General features: G+C 50.0%; 6 protein-coding genes across 6 annotated transcripts, besides 7 other annotated features; 4 read left to right on the forward strand and 2 right to left on the reverse strand.

Moving 5' to 3' along the window:
• The first annotated feature begins 84 nt into the window (after positions 1-84).
• Positions 85-124: a microsatellite.
• Positions 85-141: a microsatellite.
• Positions 142-1,470: 1,329 nt separating this feature from the next.
• Positions 1,471-1,495: a microsatellite.
• Positions 1,496-2,371: 876 nt separating this feature from the next.
• Positions 2,372-4,244, forward strand: ACLA_005990 (amino acid permease GAP1; the record flags this gene model as incomplete). The annotated part of the gene is made up of 3 exons (XM_001273268.1): positions 2,372-2,645; positions 2,709-3,126; positions 3,182-4,244. The coding sequence occupies 3 exons, from the start codon at positions 2,372-2,374 to the stop codon at positions 4,242-4,244; spliced, it is 1,755 nt and encodes a 584-aa protein (XP_001273269.1).
• Positions 4,245-5,099: 855 nt separating this feature from the next.
• Positions 5,100-5,133: a microsatellite.
• A 478-nt stretch (positions 5,134-5,611) lies between these two features.
• On the forward strand, positions 5,612-8,502 carry ACLA_006000 (GTPase-activating protein RGD2; the record flags this gene model as incomplete). The annotated part of the gene is made up of 5 exons (XM_001273269.1): positions 5,612-5,839; positions 5,913-7,059; positions 7,116-7,211; positions 7,264-7,449; positions 7,505-8,502. 5 exons carry the CDS (start codon positions 5,612-5,614, stop codon positions 8,500-8,502), a joined length of 2,655 nt encoding a protein of 884 aa, XP_001273270.1.
• A 68-nt stretch (positions 8,503-8,570) lies between these two features.
• Positions 8,571-8,600: a microsatellite.
• Positions 8,575-8,609: a microsatellite.
• A 624-nt stretch (positions 8,610-9,233) lies between these two features.
• On the reverse strand, positions 9,234-11,282 carry ACLA_006010 (AAA family ATPase CDC6; the record flags this gene model as incomplete). Its single annotated transcript, XM_001273270.1, has 3 exons — positions 9,234-10,834; positions 10,884-11,147; positions 11,231-11,282. The coding sequence occupies 3 exons, from the start codon at positions 11,280-11,282 to the stop codon at positions 9,234-9,236; spliced, it is 1,917 nt and encodes a 638-aa protein (XP_001273271.1).
• Positions 11,283-12,019: 737 nt separating this feature from the next.
• ACLA_006020 (DNA-protein crosslink repair co-factor UBX5) lies at positions 12,020-13,660 on the forward strand (the record flags this gene model as incomplete). Its single annotated transcript, XM_001273271.1, has 2 exons — positions 12,020-12,509; positions 12,573-13,660. 2 exons carry the CDS (start codon positions 12,020-12,022, stop codon positions 13,658-13,660), a joined length of 1,578 nt encoding a protein of 525 aa, XP_001273272.1.
• A 993-nt stretch (positions 13,661-14,653) lies between these two features.
• On the forward strand, positions 14,654-16,911 carry ACLA_006030 (putative Ste20-like serine/threonine protein kinase; the record flags this gene model as incomplete). The annotated part of the gene is made up of 4 exons (XM_001273272.1): positions 14,654-14,705; positions 14,773-14,803; positions 14,872-15,188; positions 15,248-16,911. The coding sequence occupies 4 exons, from the start codon at positions 14,654-14,656 to the stop codon at positions 16,909-16,911; spliced, it is 2,064 nt and encodes a 687-aa protein (XP_001273273.1).
• Positions 16,869-16,902: a microsatellite.
• A 935-nt stretch (positions 16,912-17,846) lies between the features above and the next one.
• ACLA_006040 (putative C6 transcription factor) lies at positions 17,847-20,633 on the reverse strand (the record flags this gene model as incomplete). Its single annotated transcript, XM_001273273.1, has 5 exons — positions 17,847-18,645; positions 18,688-20,059; positions 20,116-20,232; positions 20,301-20,335; positions 20,434-20,633. 5 exons carry the CDS (start codon positions 20,631-20,633, stop codon positions 17,847-17,849), a joined length of 2,523 nt encoding a protein of 840 aa, XP_001273274.1.
• Positions 20,634-20,665: the final 32 nt, after the last annotated feature.

Here is a 20,665-nt window from a genome sequence, read left to right on the forward strand (position 1 = left end):
GCCTTGTTTGAGGTGCTATCTTTTCATCTATGTATCTGGTGAAGTGGTGAGAAGTAAGTAGTAGTGACAGCCTTGCTCAATTTGATTATTGATTTTTATTATTATTTATTATTATTATTATTATTGTTTAGTTTTATTATTGCCGGGCGTCATTTTAATCATGGTTCACAAGAACCTAGGTTGCCACCCATTCTGGCGAATTACAGGGTTGCGAATTGAGACCGGACACGCCGTTGGCCATTCACTATTCGCCTCGGGCTCCTTCACCCATATTGCGAGAGGCTCTCGGGCTGCCGGAGCTTCTTGGAAGCTTCCCTCGGATTGGATATGGCCAGATGATGAGGTAGTATTCTCGTGTCCTTTGGCAGTCTCCGGTTTCTTGGTATATACCACCAGTTTCACCTCTGCTGCAAACGGACAGTGTAGACAAGATAGGTAGAAATAACAAGTAACCCAGAATCCGAATAATAATATTGATGATGAATCGTTACTGACAGCAGTCCTTTACCAATGGGATGATACTAGCCGGGGAGGTTCAGTGATAGAGCCGATAGCGCTAGACATGAGTAGAGACTAGAGATAAGTCGTCCTCTGGAACCTGGATCAGTTCGCTGGTTGAGTGAGACCTGAAACCCCACCCAGAACGATGGATCCCTGCCACGAGCATGTCGAGTCTTAATTGCGAGTAGATAACTAACTATCTAGACTATCTATCTAGATAACCGTCTCAGTCACACAAGTGAGATTTAATCAATAGATAGATAGATTCCCGAGAACGGACTCCTCCGTGCCTATGATACGTCCCAAGGTTGCCCCAGGGCTCCAGACCCGTTCTCTATATTGGGTCACTTATAGCCCTCGCACTACTCGCCATCTCAGTACTGCCTAAAGGTGAGACAGGTACCTTACTGGATTCCTAGGATATTCATGACAGGTTAAATCACGCGATAAAACAAGCTGAACTCATTTACTCGTTCCTTCTGGGCAGAAAAGATTGTGTTGCATTGGCACCATACTGGAAGTCGCTTAGATGCACCATGATTCTTGGTTATTCTCCTGTGTTTGAGAGATCCTTCATGCGTATTTCTTCTCGCTTAATACTTCTCTTTTATTTATTTATTTAAATTTTTTTTTTTTTTAAAAAAAAAAAAAAAATTTTGGGGGGGGGGGGCGGGGAGGGTTTCAGAGGAAGCAGATCTCGAAGGAATAATGATTGTTTTCGTCAATGTCAGCTCGTCGCGGATGATAGCGGATATTTTCCAGGTCGATCCATAGTTTATTTGTCTCCAGGAAAATGGGGTATTTAGTATTTATTATTTTAGTTTAACAATTTTAACTCTGAGATAGTTAATATGGTCCAACCGTCCAAGAGAATTTAAAATTGTCGGCTAGCTCAATGCAAGACACGGCTGGTCCGCTCGCAGTCTCATTCAGGTTTGGAGTTGGATTATTCCCGCATTAATGGAGGAATATTATTGTTATTATCATTATTATTGATTCACTTATCAATGTGGGCAAAAAGCCCGATGGTAATCGCAAATAATAATCGAAATAAATAATAAAGTATCAAGTGGAAGTCTAATTGATTAGTGTCCAAGTCATCCCTCCAGGAGTCTAGGGTAGTCTAATTACTGCCTAGTCCTATCAACTACTATGAGTCTACGACTAAAAAGTAGTAGTAAACTACCCCAGTCACCCTGGGTGGACCACCTGTCCCCTCTAGCTTTCTCCCGAACTAAGGTAGGCTGGACGCCAAAGCGCGGGCTCTTGGCCACTCAGCGATTTAACCCAACCATACGATACCACACCTTGGCTCTGGGAAACCTATCTCTCCCTCGCTCTCTCTCTCTCTCTCACACACACACTCTCTTTCGCTCTCTCTTTCGGGTTACTGGACGAGGGGATCTTGCCTGTTATTGCGGTGATGCCGTTCTCTTCTTCGTGTATCTTACTATCATTGTAAACTATCTAGTGGATAGTCTTCTTAAGTGATTGGCACTAAGAAAGGCAAATGACTTCTTGTGCTATTCAACTATCCTGATCATTCCATAGACAGCCCAGCTCTTAGATTATTTATACCGATTGTCTTCCCGTCCTCCCCCCTCCCCCCGGTTACCTAGCTCTCTATACCCTGTTGTCTCTTATCATTCACCCTCGAACATAATACATAATTACCTCGAACCCCAGACCCTCCCTCCCCCCTTCTCCTCTTTCGTATCTGTGGGTTTCAAATACACAGTGGTCCCCCTTCCTCCTGGACATCTTAAACCCATTCTCCCTTTCGAGCTCTCTTCTCTCCTCTCCCTCCTCCTCCCCTCCCCTCCAGTATTGATGTTCGAACTGCCTCAATACCAGTGACAACAATTCAACCATGGAGAAAGACATCATTGAACCGAAGGCGGAGGCGACATCGTCGTCCGATTCGCCTCCCATCTACGGTGAAACCGAAACAACCAAGGGAAGTCTTGGTCGGCGGATATGGGACAGCTTCAAGAGAGATCCTAACGCCCATGTTGTCCCCACTACTGGTTCGGATGGCAAGACCTTCGATATCGAACAGGCGGCGAAGAACACTGCCGCCTCGCCTCTGCAGCGCAGGCTGAAGAATCGACATCTGCAGATGATTGCCATTGGTGGCTCTATTGGTATGGAACGACACCTAGTTGTGAGACCTCTTTGTCGCTGACCATGACTTCTCCACACCGCAGGTACTGGTCTCTTCGTGGGTTCTGGTAAGGTTCTGGCCGCTGGTGGTCCAGCCTCCGTTCTGATCGCATACGCTTTGATTGGTTGCATGCTTTACTGCACGGTGCATGCGCTTGGTGAGATGGCTGTGCTATTCCCTGTCGCCGGTTCCTTCGCACACTATTCGACTCGATTTGTTGATCCTGCCTGGGGTTTTGCTATGGGCTGGAACTATGCTCTACAATGGCTGATCGTCCTTCCTCTGGAGATTGTCGCCGCGTCTATCACGGTTGATTATTGGGATTCAAATATCTCCAATGCTGTCTGGGTCGCCATCTTCTGGGTCGTCATTGTGGCGATCAACCTCTTCGGCGTCCGGGGTTATGGTGAAGCTGAATTCGTCTTTTCAATCATCAAGGTCGTTGCCGTGATTGGTTTTATGTGAGCTCAGCCCTACCCCTCCCACGGAGTGTACATTCTGACTGATAATAAACAGCATTCTCGGCATTGTCTTGAACTGCGGTGGTGGTCCGAAGGGTGGATACATCGGCGGCAAGTACTGGCATGATCCCGGTGCTTTCAACAATGGATTCAAGGGTCTTTGCAGTGTCTTCGTCAATGCTGCCTTCGCGTTCGCCGGTACCGAGCTGGTCGGCCTTGCCGCTGCTGAAACTGCCAACCCCCGCAAGTCTCTTCCCACCGCTGTCAAGCAGGTGTTCTGGCGTATCTGCTTGTTTTACATTGTTGCCCTCGCTCTGGTTGGCCTGCTCGTGCCATACGACGAGCCAAGACTTCTTAACGGCTCGTCTAGCTCGGACGCCAAGGCCTCGCCTTTCGTGATTTCAATCAAGAACGCTGGAATCTCCGGTCTCGACTCTGTCATGAACGTTGTGATCATGATTGCTGTCTTGTCGGTCGGCAACGCTTCCGTCTATGGTTCCTCTCGTACTCTGGCGGCGATGGCTGACCAGAGACAAGCCCCTCAATTCCTTTCTTACATTGACCGCCAGGGACGTCCTCTTTGGGCCATCCTAATCGCGTCAGCCTTCGGTTTGCTGGGATTCCTGGCCGCATCCGACAAGCAGGGTGATGCGTTCACCTGGATGATGGCCATCTCCGGTCTGTCGTCCGTTCTGACCTGGGGCTCAGTTTGCTTAGCCCACATCCGCTTCCGCAAAGCCTGGAAGGTCCAGGGCCACAGCTTGAATGAACTCGCCTTTGTTTCTCAGGCCGGTCTTATCGGTTCTTGGATTGGCTTCCTCTTTAACTGCCTTGTGTTGGTCGCCCAGTTCTGGATCGGCTTTGCGCCTATCGGATATGGCGAAATGAGCTCCGGAGATCTGGTGGAGAGTTGGTTCTCCGTCTACCTAGCTGCCCCTGTCGTGCTTCTTTTCTACATCCCATACAAGATCTACTACAGAACCCCCTTCCTGCGGGCTAAGGACATGGACTTGCACACTGGTCGTCGGGAGCTGGACATCCAACATCTGATTGAGGAGGAGCGCGCCGAGCAGGCAGCGTGGCCTCTCTGGAAGAAGGTCTACAAGGTCTTCTGTTAGGAGGTAATATATGTTTGATAGAAGCTCTCCTCTCTTGAGGTGGTTGCTTATTTTCTTTCCTTTCTTTTTTTTTCACTTTTTTGACCTGAAACCACTGTAAATCATGATGACGTCCCTTTATGCAGGCTTCGATAGCCCGATTTATGACTGCTATTAGGAATTGAGTCAGAGATCACAGTTAATCTTCTATTCCCAAGAATTAATGATTGCTGACTCCCTTCAACTGTGATGAACTTTCTGCTCCACATGAACCAAATTATCGTAATACAATTGGATCTCAGCAGTTGTTGTAGTGGTGGGAATAGACATTTAGGTCCATCGATCATGGCTTGGGCCTTGGCTACACTGTTTGGACTTCTCCAGTCTTGGCGAGTTTGTATCTGGAGACTCAGCGATTACCTAACCGGCTGTTTGGTACCGTTCTTTGTTATCTGGTCGTTTGTAATAGGGTATTATTAGGACTCAACCTGAGACATTCATGTAACGCGAATACAGGCCCTATGGATGGCTGTGAATAGGATTATCGCTAACCGCTGTCCCGTACTGTAATAATCGAGCTGAAAGCCACAAATGCTTCGCAACGGCGTCAAGTGTGGGTAAATCTAGGTAACGTTTTGAAACAACGTACCCAAAAATAGATACTCGATGTGCGTATGAAATATTAATAAGGTTGCGAGGGGAACAACGAGCGTGCAGTGGAGGCTTCCAAGGCTCGTATTTTACCACGGTTTACATGCACAGTACATGACGGCAGCCCAAAAGACCGACCGAGACGCTTTTCAGGATCGCGGCCAGCAAGACAGTTTCGTTATCCCTCCTTGCTGTTGTCTGCTTCCCTTAATATTTGCTGCACTGGTTGTCGTTGTTTTATCGTTGTTGTTATTGTTGTCATAATTATCAGTCGTGTGTACAGCACAGATCCTCCCAACGCATCCCTCATTTCATTGGTTTTCCCGTGACTCTCGTTTGCTTTTTCTTGGCTGCCTGGCGCTTTCACTCGCCCTTGGATCGACGTTAAGCGCTCTCCCACGGCTTCTCCTTCGGCCTACAGCTGCGTGCAGCCGATCTGTATTACACCAGAACTCGCAGAAAACATCGAGACAAACACTCCCAACCTGGCTGGTCGCTCATTCTCTGTTTGTTACTGCACCTTTCCCCGGAGAATAGGTTCGTGGAGGCTCTTCAGGTTGCGCCGTGGTTGCAAAAAAGTTTTTGGGACCGCAGGGGAAGCCATTCTTTCCCCCCTTCGCACTGCCGTCGATTTCGAGATACCCCGCTGCGGCAGTCGCTCAGACACCAATTGGGCAATTCCCGCACCAGTGGACTTCACCCGGGTTGTGGCTTTAGGATATCGAGCAAGTTGAGCAATGCCTGGTTTCGCCGATTCGTTCTGGACTCCGGACTATGCGACCGGTCTCGGGGTCCTGTACGGGAAGCTCCAGCAAGGTGTCGTCGAGAACAAGCAGATCCTGACCATTGCGGGCCTGCGTGCGGATGCGGAGGAGCAGTATGGTTTCAAGCTGGGGGACATTGCGCCGAGCGTGGATCGGATGACGACTGGGTTCGCCAAGGATGATGGGGCGAGCGTGAGGAAGGTAGGCTGCGCCTTGTTTATGCGTGGAAAGGCGTTTCTGTTGGCTGACTGGGGGGCCCCCGGGGCGATTCTAGGCATATGAAGGTGTTCGCTCGGAGATGGCCGAGGCGTCGAAGAACCACCAAAAAATTGCGTCGAACATCCGCGAGCTTGTCGTCTCCCCCTTTCGACGCTGGTGCGACCAACACGAGGCTCGGATTCAGAACTCGCATGACGATCTGCAGGCCAGGATAAAGGAGCATACGAAGCAGGTGGACCTGGTCAAGAAACTGCGCAGTCACTACTTCAACAAGTGCCGGGTGGTAGAAGATCTGGAGGAAGAGAACAAGCTTGCTTTCCAGGGTCCCGAGACCAGTCCGCAAATCAAGGCGACTCCGAAGATCGTCTTGCCGGAAGAGCAGGTAGAGGAGGAAGAGCCAGTTGAGCTGGGTGATCAAATCTATTCCACGGAGGAGGTGAAGAGGCTCCTGATCCACATGCTTGAGAACATCAAGGTCAGGGAGGTCAAGGTTCCTATTATTGGAACGTACCAGAATACCTCCAACGGTGCGGATCTTGTTGAGTACATTCAGAAATATATGAACGGAACCAGCGTCAGCTATGCCGAGAGAATCGGACAGGATCTTGTCGATAATGGTTTCCTTCGCCTGGTGGGCAACATTGGAAGCACCTTCGCCAACAGCTCGAAGATGAACTATCAATGGCGCCCAAGAGTGTTCCAGATCACCGGGATCCCAGAAAAGAAGAAGCCTCTGATGCGTGTGACATCGATTGCGTCGAGCGAGGACGGAATCGAGTCGCCAATTTCTTCGGTATCAGAAATGCTGGCCGGCTGGAACCCTCTCAACAATCCCTACCCGAACGAAACTCCATCTGAGAAGCTTCGGAGGGAAGCACGCGAGGCTGACGAACGGTACCGGACTGCTGTGCAGAAACTGGACCAGATTAGATGCAAGTTGGAGGAGGAGATCGTGGAAAACCTCCGCTTCATGGAGCAGTGCGAGCTGGATCGTCTCAAAGCGATCAAAGCCGTTGTGCTCGATTTCTCGGGTGCCATCAGCAATGTCATTCCCAACCTGCAAAGCACAGTGGACCACATGATGCTTTACCAGGAGACAATCCAGCCTCTGGGAGATCTACGATACCTGCTGGAAAACTATCGCACAGGCGGTTTCGTCCCCCGTGTGCAGGCCTACGAGAACTATTATGGATCCGTTGAAGGTATGATCGCCCGAGAACAAGCGAAACTGAAAAACTCCGGTTGCTCACCCCTGCAGAGCAAAATTTCGGTGTCGACCTTGAGGCTAGAGCCCGAGCCGATCGCAAACGAGTTCCTGTCCTCTTGACTACCATTCTGACATACCTGGATAACCGTAAGACAACCCTATCTTTGTCTCCCCATATGATACTGACTGGTCTCTTCAGACTATCCAGAACTCGAAGGCGATGAAGCACGACGTGCCATCTGGCTCTATGATGTCCCCTTGGCGGCAACTCATCATCTCCGTAATATTTTGAACAACAGCAAAGTGAACTACATTGAAGTGTTGCAGAAATTCGAGATACCCATTATCGCAAGCGTATTAAAATTGTATCTTCTTGAATTGCCCGGTTTGTGCCCACTCCATGAACTTTCAATTCCGACAGTGTGCTGATTCCTTATTAGATTCTCTCGTCTCTTCGCAAGTCTATGAGATTGTCAAGACCATTTATTCCACCACTGCCCATGAGACTACGGAAGAAGGACGGATCAAAGTGTTGCAGAGCACACTTGGCCAACTCCGTCTCAACAACATCGCTACGCTTGACGCCATCATGACCCACTTTACGCGACTTATAGAATTGACTTCCGCTGATGAAGCATACATCTCTGCGTTGGCACAAGCGCTGGCTCCGTGCATCCTTCGACCCCGGCTGGAGAACAGTCTTACGATGAACGAACGCCATAACTATCGTCTGATTCGCGACCTCTTCGCCCACAAGGATGCCATCTTTGGCGAGCTTAAGCGTCAATCGAGTGCTCTTGGTCTGGGATCAACCGCCAACCGCCCACGTGCTATAAGCACAGATGAGAGCAACCGTCGCGCGGCGATGGAGGCACGAAACCGTGCTATCGTTGATCGCAGCCGTGCAAATAGCCCAGCTCCTCCTAGGAAGCATCGTCGTGACCGCTCCAGCGGTGCCTCAGAGGCTGGACGATTCCCGATCCACGTCGGCAGCCCGACTGAAAGGCGGGCAGCCACAAGAAGCAGCTTGGAAGTACCTCCCAAAGTCGAGTCTCCCACGGCAGCAGAGCAACTCACGAGCGTGAACATCCAGACCAATGAGAACGCTACCAATGGCACTTCCAGCGAGTCCCCAACTTCGGCTGCTGCTAGCGTGAGCACCACCTCGGAGTCATCTAGCTCTCCCCCAGCGCCCGAATCTGAGGGCTCCCCTACCCCTACGCCCACCCCTGGCTACGTGACAGCCACCGGCGGGCCTGAAAAGCGCAACTCGATCCCCCGCTCCGGCGCTTTGTTCACTCGCAAGCCCGGGCTGGGCAATCGGGCCAGCTTCCCCATTGCCACAGGTACGGACTCCGAACCAGGCAGCAAGCGGAACAGCCTTGCCGAGAGTGAACCCAAGGGTGTGACCCTGGAGGATAAACCTATGGATGATTAGTTTCTTTCTAACCATCAACGTCTTCATGCTTTCAATGTCGTCATGATCCACCCGGAGCGACGCTTGATCACAACACACACACACACACACACACACACATGCACACAAAAACCCCTTCAAAATGCGCACCAAGACCAGGATGGGCTTATATGTTTGTCGCCTCTCGAGCTTTCAGCAGGTTCTTGTCAGTCGAGCTGGTGATGGCGGTTGTTTTCTGTTTCTTTTTTCATATTATGTTACTCGTGCTGTATTTTCCCCGACACATAAATTCTCTTTTTTTTTTGTCTTTTTCTTCGTGCATAACAACCTATCTTTCCCCTTTGACATACCCAATTTTCATCATGTACCTTTACCCTTGTCTGTCCAAGACGCCTGTGATATCTTTCTGTCTTCCTTTGTTGATGTGTTTTAAAGTCATGCTGCCTTTCGTCGGAAAGCGATTGAATGAATTTATTTGATTGTATACCATCCAAAGTCAAGTGTCGAGCAGAACCTCCGGGATACTCTCTGGTTACTTCTGAGAGAATATTGAATTTGACTTTTTTCATTAATCGTATCTGGGGATATCTAACCAATTCTTCGGACCTGAATCCCTGATGTGCACCAACTCCTTACGTCTGTTGCTGAATCCAATAACCAGACGCCAATGTAAAAATGCTAGTAAACCAACGCTTGAAGACAGGCTTTCAACCACCGACCGTTCCCACAAAATCGACGCTGACAGTATAGTATCATAGTCCCTGACCCATCAGTAGTCTCTTGAGAATGCCCTCTCCTGGGCCGTCAATTTGGCTCTCGATTTCCTTCTGTGAGACAAAGCACACAAGGCCCTGTTCATCCATTCCTTTCCTTGGAGTCATTGGGCCGCCCATCGACTTCGAAGGAGTGCGTCTGATGTCGGAGCCGCCAGCAACTGTTCCACCCCGGCCTCGGCCTTGGAATTCGCCCACCAGACCCAAAGTTTCCAGGTTACTGATGACATCCTTGAATTCGGTAGCCGTGAGGGGATGGAGAATGTTGTCCGCCCGGCATAATGTGCAATAGGTGTCGAAAACTTGCTTGATCGTAGGAGCCGAGATCTTGGACTTGGATGTTGTGCCAAAGATTTCACCATCACGCCGTTTCCGATCGAGAGCAATCAAAGCGCAAAGAGCTGCTTTCTGCTGGAGATTGAGGGCCTGGAGTCTTTGGACGGTCCCTTGTCCAAAGGCAGCTGAGGTAATGCGAGCCACATGTGCAATGCTGGCACGCGGTGCCGTGAGAGTCGTATAGCCGTGTGTGGGTTGTTGCTTACATGCTGCAGTTCTGGCAGGAGACGAAAGGTTATTGTTTTCTACCAGAATCGTTTTGGAAGGGCTGTGAGTGTTTGACTTCTGTTTTTCCAGTTTCTGAAGAGTTTCTTGTTCGATGAGATCAATGGCACGCTTGACAAGCTCGAACGCTTTTCGCAAATCACCTGTCTGCGATGCCACTTTCTTCGCACACAGTTGAATCGCATTGGGCTGGACAAAGGGGACAAAATTGGGCTCCGGGTTCAGGTCCGCAGGGATCAAAGACCTGAGACGATTGGAGATCACGTTTGCAATTTGCCCAGCGTTGTAGGGTAAGAATGGGAGTAAACGAGGCTTCAAGTTCTTTGCTTTCAGTTGCGGTAACGAACGATCCGTCAAATCAAGTGCGTTGGCGATCCCAACGAGCATAAGACATGATTTGCCATGTAAAGACCATTCAAATAAGGACTGCAAAACCCCAGCATCTGCTGTGAGAAGATGGTCTATTTCATCAAGGGTAACCAGGAAAAGATCGTCCTTCTTCTTATCAGGGAGAAACAAAGCCTTTAGTCGATCAGCTTCACTCTTCTTGAAGACTTGGCCGTCATCACCGAGATCTTCGATGAGCTTCCCGTACACGTCACGAGCACACCGCATACTGGCACAATTGACGTGTGCAAGCTTGAGGCTGCTAAGATCCATTTCGTGGCACACTTCGTGAACCATGGCGCTTTTGCCGGTTCCTGGAGGCCCACTGACATACAAGCAGCCGCCCGTTCGTGAGGCGATGCCCTCCTTTATGAAAGACTTCAACTTTTCCCGTTCCGAGTCTCGCCCGATCAATCGACCCGAACTTGCACCTCGCGCAAACAACTGCCTCGCGTTTGTATAGATTGTTTGAGCGGTCGTCGGTGTCGAGATCTGCCGGGGTGTGCGGGGAGTCAACGCTTTACTACCTCCAACCTGTACTCTGTGCTTTGGAGTAATTGGCGGCGAGTCGAGGGCATCTCGATATCTAGATTTGGAAGGCGTCTTAAATTCGACAGGTTGCGTATTTTCGTCTGCAGATTGTCAATGTAAACTCAACACAGGGAAACTTTATATGCCTACCGTTGACCAATTCCGAATTTCGAGGTTGAGGATTTGTCTTCGAAGGGGACGTAATTTGAGTGATGCGAACAACATGTTTGATTTTCGGGGCCCCAGAAGGAGCGCTCTTGGTTTCCAACTCGCTCTCTTCTTTTCTAAGAGTGGTGTTTCTTGTCCTTGATCTCAGTTGTCGTGTTGAGGATACAGAAGGCTCGTTGTCTTGTTGGAGAATGCGTGGCGGTTGTGTTCGGCGTCTGCTTGAACTACGCACCGGCAACGTCGACACTGGAAAGGATCTAGTCAGCAGTTTGAACCCAGTGCGCTGGAATTATCAGGGTAAATAGAATGTGGTTTGGGGGTAGTCGTACCTTCTGCCTCGATGGCACTTCGTTGGCGCTTCCCCAGGACGGAGACAGCCATGAGGACGTCTGACTAACAATATCCTGTGGACTTCAGCAAGAGCTAGGTTGAAAGAGATATCTGGAGAGTAGGCGCGATATATCGTCGCAAGGTTACTACTGCCAAATATCATATGTCGAGACGGGTCTTCTTGAGGTCAGTCGGAGATTTCAATGGAGGACACCATTGAAGGATCGTCCAAAAGAGGCATAATTTGTTTTGACGCGACATCAGACGCGTGCACCGTGTCGCGCCTTGAGACATTGGCCAACAGTCACCTGACGATGGGCTGCAGCATTGCAATATTTTGCGTAATCGCGATACCGTTACATACAACTAGCGGTAACCACGAGGTAATCGGAAATCGGAGAATTAGTTCCTCCGGAGCGGCGGGCAAGTGCGTCACTGATCAAATGCTGAGTTAGACACAAGATAGATAGGCTATCAGATCCCTCACAACGAGTCTCTTCTGGCAGCACTGACATACCGCTCTTTCCATGACATCTCTCGAATGGACGCACTTGCATAAATCGAAATCTAGTTTACAAGGTGTTTTCAAACGAATGGTGCTATCCTCCTCTATCGTCTTCGAGACTGTGCCCCATCACTAGCTTCGCATCCGACAGTCTTTGCATCACCTGGTCTTGAACTAACAATCATCATCCTCCACACCTTCTTCCTACACTGCATTCTGGCCTTTCTGAAGTCTATTCATCTTCATCTATCACCCGTGCGGCTTCCTCTCCGGCTTGTTCACCATGGAGGGCGACGTGGTGGCTCAGTTCACCGAGATAACGGGCTCAACCCCCTCACTGGCAACACAGTATCTGCAGTTAGCCGATTTCAATATTGAGCAGGCTATGCAACTCTACTTTGAGAATGGAGGTGCATCTTTGACTGAAGAACCGGCATCATCGACTGCTGCATCTAGGCCCTCGCGTGCTACTGGGTATGAGGATGCATCCGGGGTTGTCCATATTGACTCTGACGACGATGTTGCTGTTGACGAGACACTTTCCGCACCACGATCCCAGCCGGCCCCGCAAGCATCGATGTATGAGGATGATGAAGCCATGGCTCGTCGTTTGCAGGAGGAAATGTATCACGGGGGCAGGGACAGCTCTGATGATGTAAGAGCTCCGATGGCTAGAACAACGGAAACGCTTGTGGGACCGGAGGTCGACTTTGATGATGGGGAAATGCATACGAGCATATTGGGCCAGTTACGAGCACGCCAGCAGCATCGTGGTTAGTATTATCCTAGCGTATCTGTCAGCAGCCATATATCTAACTTGTCTTTCTATGTGCTAGGTCGACCTGGAATCTTCAATCAAACGGACACAGCAGATATTTGGGCGGGAGATGAAAACTCACAGCGCGAGACACTGGCAGCGGCCACAGGAGGAGCGTCTGAGGCCTCCAGTAAACAAAACATGCTGGCGGCGATGTATAGGCCCCCCTTCGATATCATGTCGAGGCTACCGTGGGATCTTGCACGGCAAGAAGGGCGTGATAACGAGAAATGGCTGCTCGTCAATATTCAGGATCAGTCCATATTCGATTGTCAAGTCTTGAACAGAGACTTGTGGAAAGATCCCGGTGTCAAAGATACAATCAAGGAGCACTTCATATTCTTACAGTACTCGAAAGACGACCAACGCGCGACACCTTATCTGCAATATTATTTCCAGGCGAGCGACGTTTCTGACAATTATCCTCACATAGCCATTGTGGATCCCCGGACAGGCGAGCAAATGAAGGTCTGGTCAGGGCCGCCAATAATGAAGCCGGCGGAATTCCTCATGCAACTACATGAGTTCTTGGACCGGTACAGCCTCAAACATAATGTGCGGAACCCCGTGGCAAAACGAAAGTTCGAGAAGAAGGAGAAGACCATTGACGCGATGACTGAAGAGGAAATGTTGGAGATGGCAATGAGGAACAGCTTGGGAGACGGGACTGCGCAAGCTCCAAGAGTGGAAGATCCAGATGAGCTGACTCGGAGCACTGAAGATGTCAAGGGCAAGGGCAAGGTCGCTGTCGCTGAAGATGTCGAAATGGAGGAGAATGATCTGGCAGAAGAGACTCCCGAAAGCCTATCGGTGTTCGCATCCATCCCAGACGACCGACCACATACGGAGCCGCCGGCCGATCCTGCTACTACCACCCGCATCCAGTTCCGACACCCGTCAGGAAGAGTGATCCGACGATTTGCCTTGACAGATCCTGTGAGAAGGATATACGAGTGGCTCAAAGCGGATCCCCCGTTACTGGATAAGGTTGGCGTCGAATTTGAGTTGAACTCGATGGGCCGCAATCTGATTGATTCACTTGATGTGAGCATTGATGAGGCCGGCCTGAAGAACGGCACGGTAATGATAGGGTATCTTGAAGATTGAGGAATCCAAACCAATTCGTTCGCTACCTTCTACGACTGGAGCCCAAGCATCACAGACGTTATGCCTGGGAGATAGTTAGACCGCACAACATAATGATAGGATTCCCTCCTTAGCGCAGGATGAATGCACAATTAATACATTCACACAGGCAAACGGAATCCCTTTCTTATGAGATAGTATGTATGCACTGCAGTGAATCGTAGTCTCCTTATAGATGTGATCTCCTATCAGGGGGGGTTCACCGCCTAACAAAATGATGCAAGAGCAGTGCGGAGATAAACCTCACCGCCTGGCAGAATGAACCCCGCGCTGTCCCAATCAACGCTTCTGTTATTGTTGTTGTTGACTTGGTTGCTCTCTCCAGGGACGCAAGGGAATTCAACTCTGACTTATTCAAGACCGGAGCGGATACTGGTACCTGCTTTGAACTTTGATGCTTTGGACTTAGGGCTCCTGGTAAGTAAGATTCTATGCCCGTCACTCTTTCCTAGCTGCTAGTCCTCTGCCTCTCGAAGTATGCCTGGTTGTTAACGACTGCTTAGACTCCGTGGAATCTGTTCAAGCCTAGAAAGTCAGACAACAGGTCAGTACAGAGTCAAGCATATCGACCATCAATCTCTATATGCATGAATGTCTCACTAACTGTGTCGATAGTCAACGCTCTTCCCAAACGACATCACGTCAAGACGTTCTCCAATGTCATATTCTTTCTTGCATTGGCCTAACAAACTACACGCTTAGCCTATTCAGGGCAATTGGTATGTATCCCTTTTCCTGGATCAGACATTTGTTCAGGATCGCCCTTCCGGACAAACCCTTGATTATGCTATGCGCCCTTTCTACACGCGCGCGAGTCCCTTGTCACCACAACCCCTCTCAATTCGGGTATAAATTGCTTCTGGATTGCGGTTTGCTAATTGATCGTATCAAAACGCTGTAGTGTCATCAAGGACCTGACATCTCTCTCGTTGTGATTGCTCTGGAGCCGCGACAATGGAAGGAATGGTAGATCCAGAAACCATCTACATGAGACAGAACTGCATCGGTGCGTTTCAATTCCCGATGACATGTCGTACGCTTCGCCAGGCTTTATTGACATTTCTGGTTGACAGGTGGTGGAAGCTTTGGACGAGTTTACAAGGGGTAAAGCTGTGCCTCCCCCCTCCCAATGCAGAAACCAGACAGCTGACCAAAGTTTCCGTTCGTTGCAGTGTCGATAAGCGTACAGGAACGTCCGTCGCAATCAAAATCATTGATGTCGAAAATGCCGAAGATGAAGTTGAAGACATCATTCAGGAGATTGCCATTTTGTCGGAACTTGATTCGCCATACGTGACGAAATATCATGGCTCCTTTCTCAAGGGCTCCCACTTGTGGATCATCATGGAATTCTGCTCTGGAGGAAGTTGCAGCGACCTACTCCGTCCGGGGCCAATCCCAGAGGAATATATCACAATCATCATGAGAGAACTGTTGCGCGGCCTGGATTATTTGCATAATGACAAAAAGCTGCACCGTGACGTGAAAGGTACCTACCTATACTGGTGTCCCATTGACACCCATATGCGATGCTAACAGTCTGTGCAGCTGCCAATATCCTCCTCACTTCTAACGGCCAGGTGAAGCTCGCGGATTTTGGTGTCTCAAGCCAACTCTCAGCCACGATGACAAAGAAAAATACCTTCGTGGGAACCCCGTTCTGGATGGCTCCAGAAGTCATCAAACAGTCGGGATATGATTATAAAGCTGATATCTGGTCTCTGGGAATCACCGCCATAGAGTTGGCTCTTGGCGAACCACCTTACTCTGATATCCATCCGATGAAGGTCTTGTTCTTGATCCCAAAGAATGCTCCTCCCACACTGCAGGGGCCGTTCAGCAAGACGTTCAAAAATTTTGTCGAATTGTGTTTGCGGCGTGACCCAAGAGAGAGACCTTCAGCCAAGGAATTACTGGAGCATCCATTTGTGAAGCGGGCAAGGAGAACGACATATCTCACTGAATTGATTGAGCGCTTCGAGGGCTGGCAGATTCGCAGTGGCGTCCAGGTTGCTGGGGCAGATGAGGAATATTTACAAGAGCCTCTGTCTGGTAAGAAAGACACCGAACATGAGGAAGACTTGTGGGACTTTGGCACAGTTCGCCCTGCCGGACGCACATCAGCTTTGAACCATTTGAAAGCGTCGGGTGCAAACGCGAGGAATCATGATCATGCAGAACGATCAATCCCGGGCGAGCATCGCGAAGAGAAATTGAAACCAAGCTACTTTCAGCCAGACTCACCGAAAAAGAGAGGCTCTGCTCCTGTGACTAGTGCATCTCCCACTAAGGTCCCATTGCCCCCGTCGCCAGTGAAACAGAAAGCTGCAGACGTCAGACCCCCACAAACCCCTACACGCGCTCAGAAACCAGTTGCTGGGAAACCTAAAGAGAGCCCTAGCACAAGCGAGTACAACAGAGCTCTACAACAGTCTCTAGCACAGGATTCAGTGTTTCTTCAACTCGACCTTTCGCCAAGCAGCTCATCAGGTCAACCAAAGCATCGAACCGGCGCTTCAGCCGCACCGAAAGACGTGTCGTTTCATGAGCGAAAGCCACCTCCTACTCCTTCAAAATACACCGAACAAAAACCTTCCACAAAAGTGGAGGTTCGATCTGAACAACATCCTCACTATCTCCCACATCCACGTCCTCCACCCACCCCAAAGCATACCTCATCCCAGCCGCCTCGACCGAAACACACAACACGCCCCATGGACGACCCCAACAACCCGTTTCGTCATTTCGCCCCCAGGCCGCTTGATGCTCAGATCCAGGACACTGAACTAATATTGACCAGAGATCCTGATCTCGAAGCAGTCACGCCTCTCACCAGTGTTATCATCCCCGCTCTGAAAGCTGCTGTACGTCGCCGTGCGGGTCAGACAGAACTTATTGCACGCCAGGCTATGCTGCATAGTGGCGAAGATCCAGAGAAGCTTTTCGAGATTGATGCCACTCGCAAATACGTTCAGGAGATGGTTGAAAGCATTGTCAACGATCTCGTCCTTTCGTTCTCTCGCCTTGACGGTTGGGATAACGAATCGCCGGTTGGAATGGGCTCGGGCGTCGTTTCGTTCCTTGAGGGCTTCCTCGAGGAGATTCTCGTTCGTATTGAGCTTCCTGTGGACGGTGAGGACGAGAAAGGTAAACAAACAGAGACCTCCGACACGTCCAACGCATCTATCACGGCCAATGCATCTACGACCTGATGACTTTCTCCCTTTAGTGCGTGATGGCGACTGGCTCGCTTTGGTCACGACTCAATGCTCTCTAAGGGACACTTTGTTCTTTCTTCTAAATCGGAAGGGTGTATTCTAAGGCTCGACCTCGCGTGTTACTTCGAAAAGTTGGGGGACTATCACTTTTTGCGGAAGGGTGCAAGCTCATTGATTTGCTCACTCAATGACTTTTTCTGGTCTCCTCTATTACGACATGTGAAACGAATCATCAGTCTTTTGTTTTTCTCTGATTTTCTAGGTTCTTAATTTGTCATCTACTTTCATGTGTTGTTCTGGGCTGGATCCTAAGAGTGTGTATCCCCGAGCCTCTCTTGTGTCACGTTCTGACTCCTGGAGGGTTGCATCTGGGGGATACTCTGGTGAGTGGAAACAATGGATTCTCGCCGTGCAGAGGGCAATCAATGTACAAGAGGGACCATGTCAACACGAGTCAAGAAGCATGAGTAATGATACAAATTGAATTCCTGCAACATTTTTCTGATGATGTCTTATACTTCACCTGCAGGCTGATTTGAGAGGATTTTCTGTGCTCTCTAAGACCCCCAGCAGTAGTAAGAGTGCTGAGTAGCAGGCTGGTCCATATATTTGCTGCATGACAAACACATGTATCCACCGTTAATAAAACGGAGTGGTCGTATAGGTGAAGCAAGCCATAGCCGTAGGCGTAGTCCTGACGACTACAAGAGCTGAAAGGACGTGTTGAACTCAACGGCTAATGGGATGCCTCTACGCCTTAGTTGGTTCACTCTAAGGCGTCAAGTCAAGGGACAACTTGAGGCAGGAAGAGCCAAGGATCCTTCTTGCGAGCGTGTCATCGTGGACACGATGTCCATGATCACACGCGGGGAATGGTGGTCCCACGAGTGGAAAGTCGATGAGGAAGTCAATGAAGACAGCAATGGAGATCATCCACCGGGCCGAAAGAGCCAATCCGTCTCGGGAGTCGGGATCAGGTAGTTGGTGATGTTGAATTCGTTGCAGTTTGAATGAGCATTATCCACAATAGAATTTGTGGGGCCTGTGTCGGTCAACCCATGGATTGACATGGGATTGTTGACTGCCGTATTCATGTCCAGACTGATGAGGTCCGGGGCTCGTCCGGCGGGCACACGAGGAACATTGAAGAAACCGAAGACATCGAGGTATTCGAGTTCGTTCGGTGCAAGGTTGCGTGGTGGTGCGGGTGCTACTGGCACTGCGCGGTGGCTGGTCGCCGGTGACGAGCGTGGCTGTCGGGAGATGAGGAAGTCCAGGTCAAATGCGCAACGGCGCATGTCCGCAAGGATCTTCACGCTCGACGGTGTGGACCGCTCGCCTTCGGTTGCACCGGATTGTTGGTATTCGCCGTACTCGTCAAGGACGCGCTGCAAGATGGAGCTATAACGCTCTGCCACCTTCCAGTATCTGCCCATCTGGGCAAGCGTGTCAACGAAGAAAATAATGTCAGGGCTCACGGTGCGAGCTATGGTAGAGCCGTGCACGAGCAACAGACGAGCAGAGACCCAGAGAGTAAAAGCGAATGGTGGCCCCAGTTTGTCGAGAATGTTGTTTTCTACAACGAAGCGTGTTACTGATAAGATGTTATCGACGGCCAGCAAGCATCGTTGACTGGCACTGTACGATGGTGTGAAGATCGGAGATCTTGTGGTCGGATATGCGGCGGATGAATGAAGTCGAATCACAGCTCTGATTGCCATTAATGATCTATCATGTGAATGAGGTCATGTTAGAGGAGGGAAACCTTACGTTTGGTAAGTGGAATGAAGCTGTACCCAGTCGCAATGGAGACCCTTGGTGTGTTTCGATCCATTGAGCAGCCGGGAGGAGTTTTCGTACGCGTATTCAGCCGGGAGACTGAACTCCCATGAAGTCAAATCGCTGTCCAATTTGCGGTACGTCGCTTGCCACTCCTCTACATCAGATAAGGAGCCGATGTCTACCGGTCTTTTCAGAAAGACGTGTACCCGTGAAAGGATACCGAGAACCTCCACGTACAATCCGAAGGAGCCAACATTCTCTGCCCGGCTGAGATAGCCAGGGCGCTCGCGGGAGTGTTGGAACCACCTAGTTTCAACTGGCTGATTTTTCGTGAAATATTCGTCCTTGCAGGGAAGCTTGCGGTCAATATCTTTGTCATCCAGGGCGAAGTCGAATGCTGTCGCGATGGTAGAATACCGGTCCAAGAGGTACACCATCCAAAATAATCTTCGTCGACCTTCATCCTCAATCCAGGAATCTGGTTCCGGTAGAGTGATTGCTCTTAATGTATAGATCGACGGATAGACAGGAGCAATAAGACAAGATTTGGATTCGACGGCTAATCCCAGCTGGACGGCTGACCGCGTGATAAGCGCAAGCAGTTTCCAACCAGGCGGGCCATTGGAGGATCCGACCAGATCTAGAGCCAGAATCACTAATGCTTGGAGTGCTTTGACGGACGAGTTCTCCAGCCCATATAGGAGGACCTTCTGCTTAGAAGAGTCGTGGTAGCGCTTGCGGTTCTGCTCACTTAGACGACTATCACTCGAGAAACGGAGAGTTGTCACGACTATGGCATAAAGAACCATGCGATCGGCTTCGTCGAGAGGCGTCGGTCCGAAAAAGGTATCCAGGGTTGTTCTTCGGTGGAGGATAGGACACCACGTGTTGATGTGCTCGAAGTAGAGGTCCACCAACGCATATAGAAGGTCATACGGAGGCAGATCAAGTTCCGGATCAGTAAGGGAGTGCTCCTGACTGGAGAATAAGTTCACCGGCACCTTCAATGATGACTCGTTGCCTATGTAGTCGTTATGTGGACCAGGTTCGGGTAGTGATGGGAGTAGACCCGCTGAAGATATGCCTTTTGAAAGATGGATCTGCATAGCGTTCTTAGTAGATGTGTCCGAGGGACTGGTTATAGATACATCATTCGCGCGAGTTGACATGGGGGTTGCTGAGGCCTCATGGAAATAGAGCGCCTTGCGAGGGCTTGGGCCGTTAACTGCAGATGGTTCCGACGGGGAACTATATGAAAGTGGCCCCGGGTGAGATAAGTCATGGTTCAGACGGGGTTGGCTCTGAAGGATATGGGTTTCAATAAGACGGGCTTGATTCTGAATGACTTGCTCTAGCCGGTCTGGTCCTGATTGTCAGCGAGCGAGAGAGAAATCAGCAAGGAAGTATTCTGCATACCGAGCCGCTGCTCTAGTTCCTTCCCATACCCAGCCCGAAGACCGGGCTTCTTTCGTTCCTTATATTCACACAATTGGCCATTACGAGCGCACCACCCACAGCTTGGCTGGGCTCGATCTATGCCTGTCAGATGAGGGAATCACCAGATAGAGGATGCGACGGAGCGCCGGACAGCCAATACATACCACATTTGACTTTACGTTGCTTACAAAGCTCACATCTACAGTTTATACGTCAGAATCCGCAGCTGGAACAGGCCAGAGCTATGTGAACATCGTTGAGATAGCAGCAATATCGACAGGGAGGAGCGCAACATACGATACCGTGAGCGGGCGCTTCCTCTTCAAACCTCGGGCAGTACTGGACCCGTTCTGGGCGACATGATCATTATCGCTCTCACCCGCAGACCAGGAATCATCAGCACTTTGTTCCTCTCTCTGATTCTGATCAGTCTGATTGTGCCGTGGCTGTGACGCTTGTGGAGTCTTCTGAATTGCAGCTACAACAGCGTTCGGCATTGTGTTCTAGCGAGTTCGGCTCGGAGTTATGG

Source organism: Aspergillus clavatus, genomic scaffold (assembly GCF_000002715.2).
Source record: "Aspergillus clavatus NRRL 1 1099423829797 genomic scaffold, whole genome shotgun sequence".
Lineage (NCBI taxonomy): Eukaryota > Fungi > Ascomycota > Eurotiomycetes > Eurotiales > Aspergillaceae > Aspergillus > Aspergillus clavatus.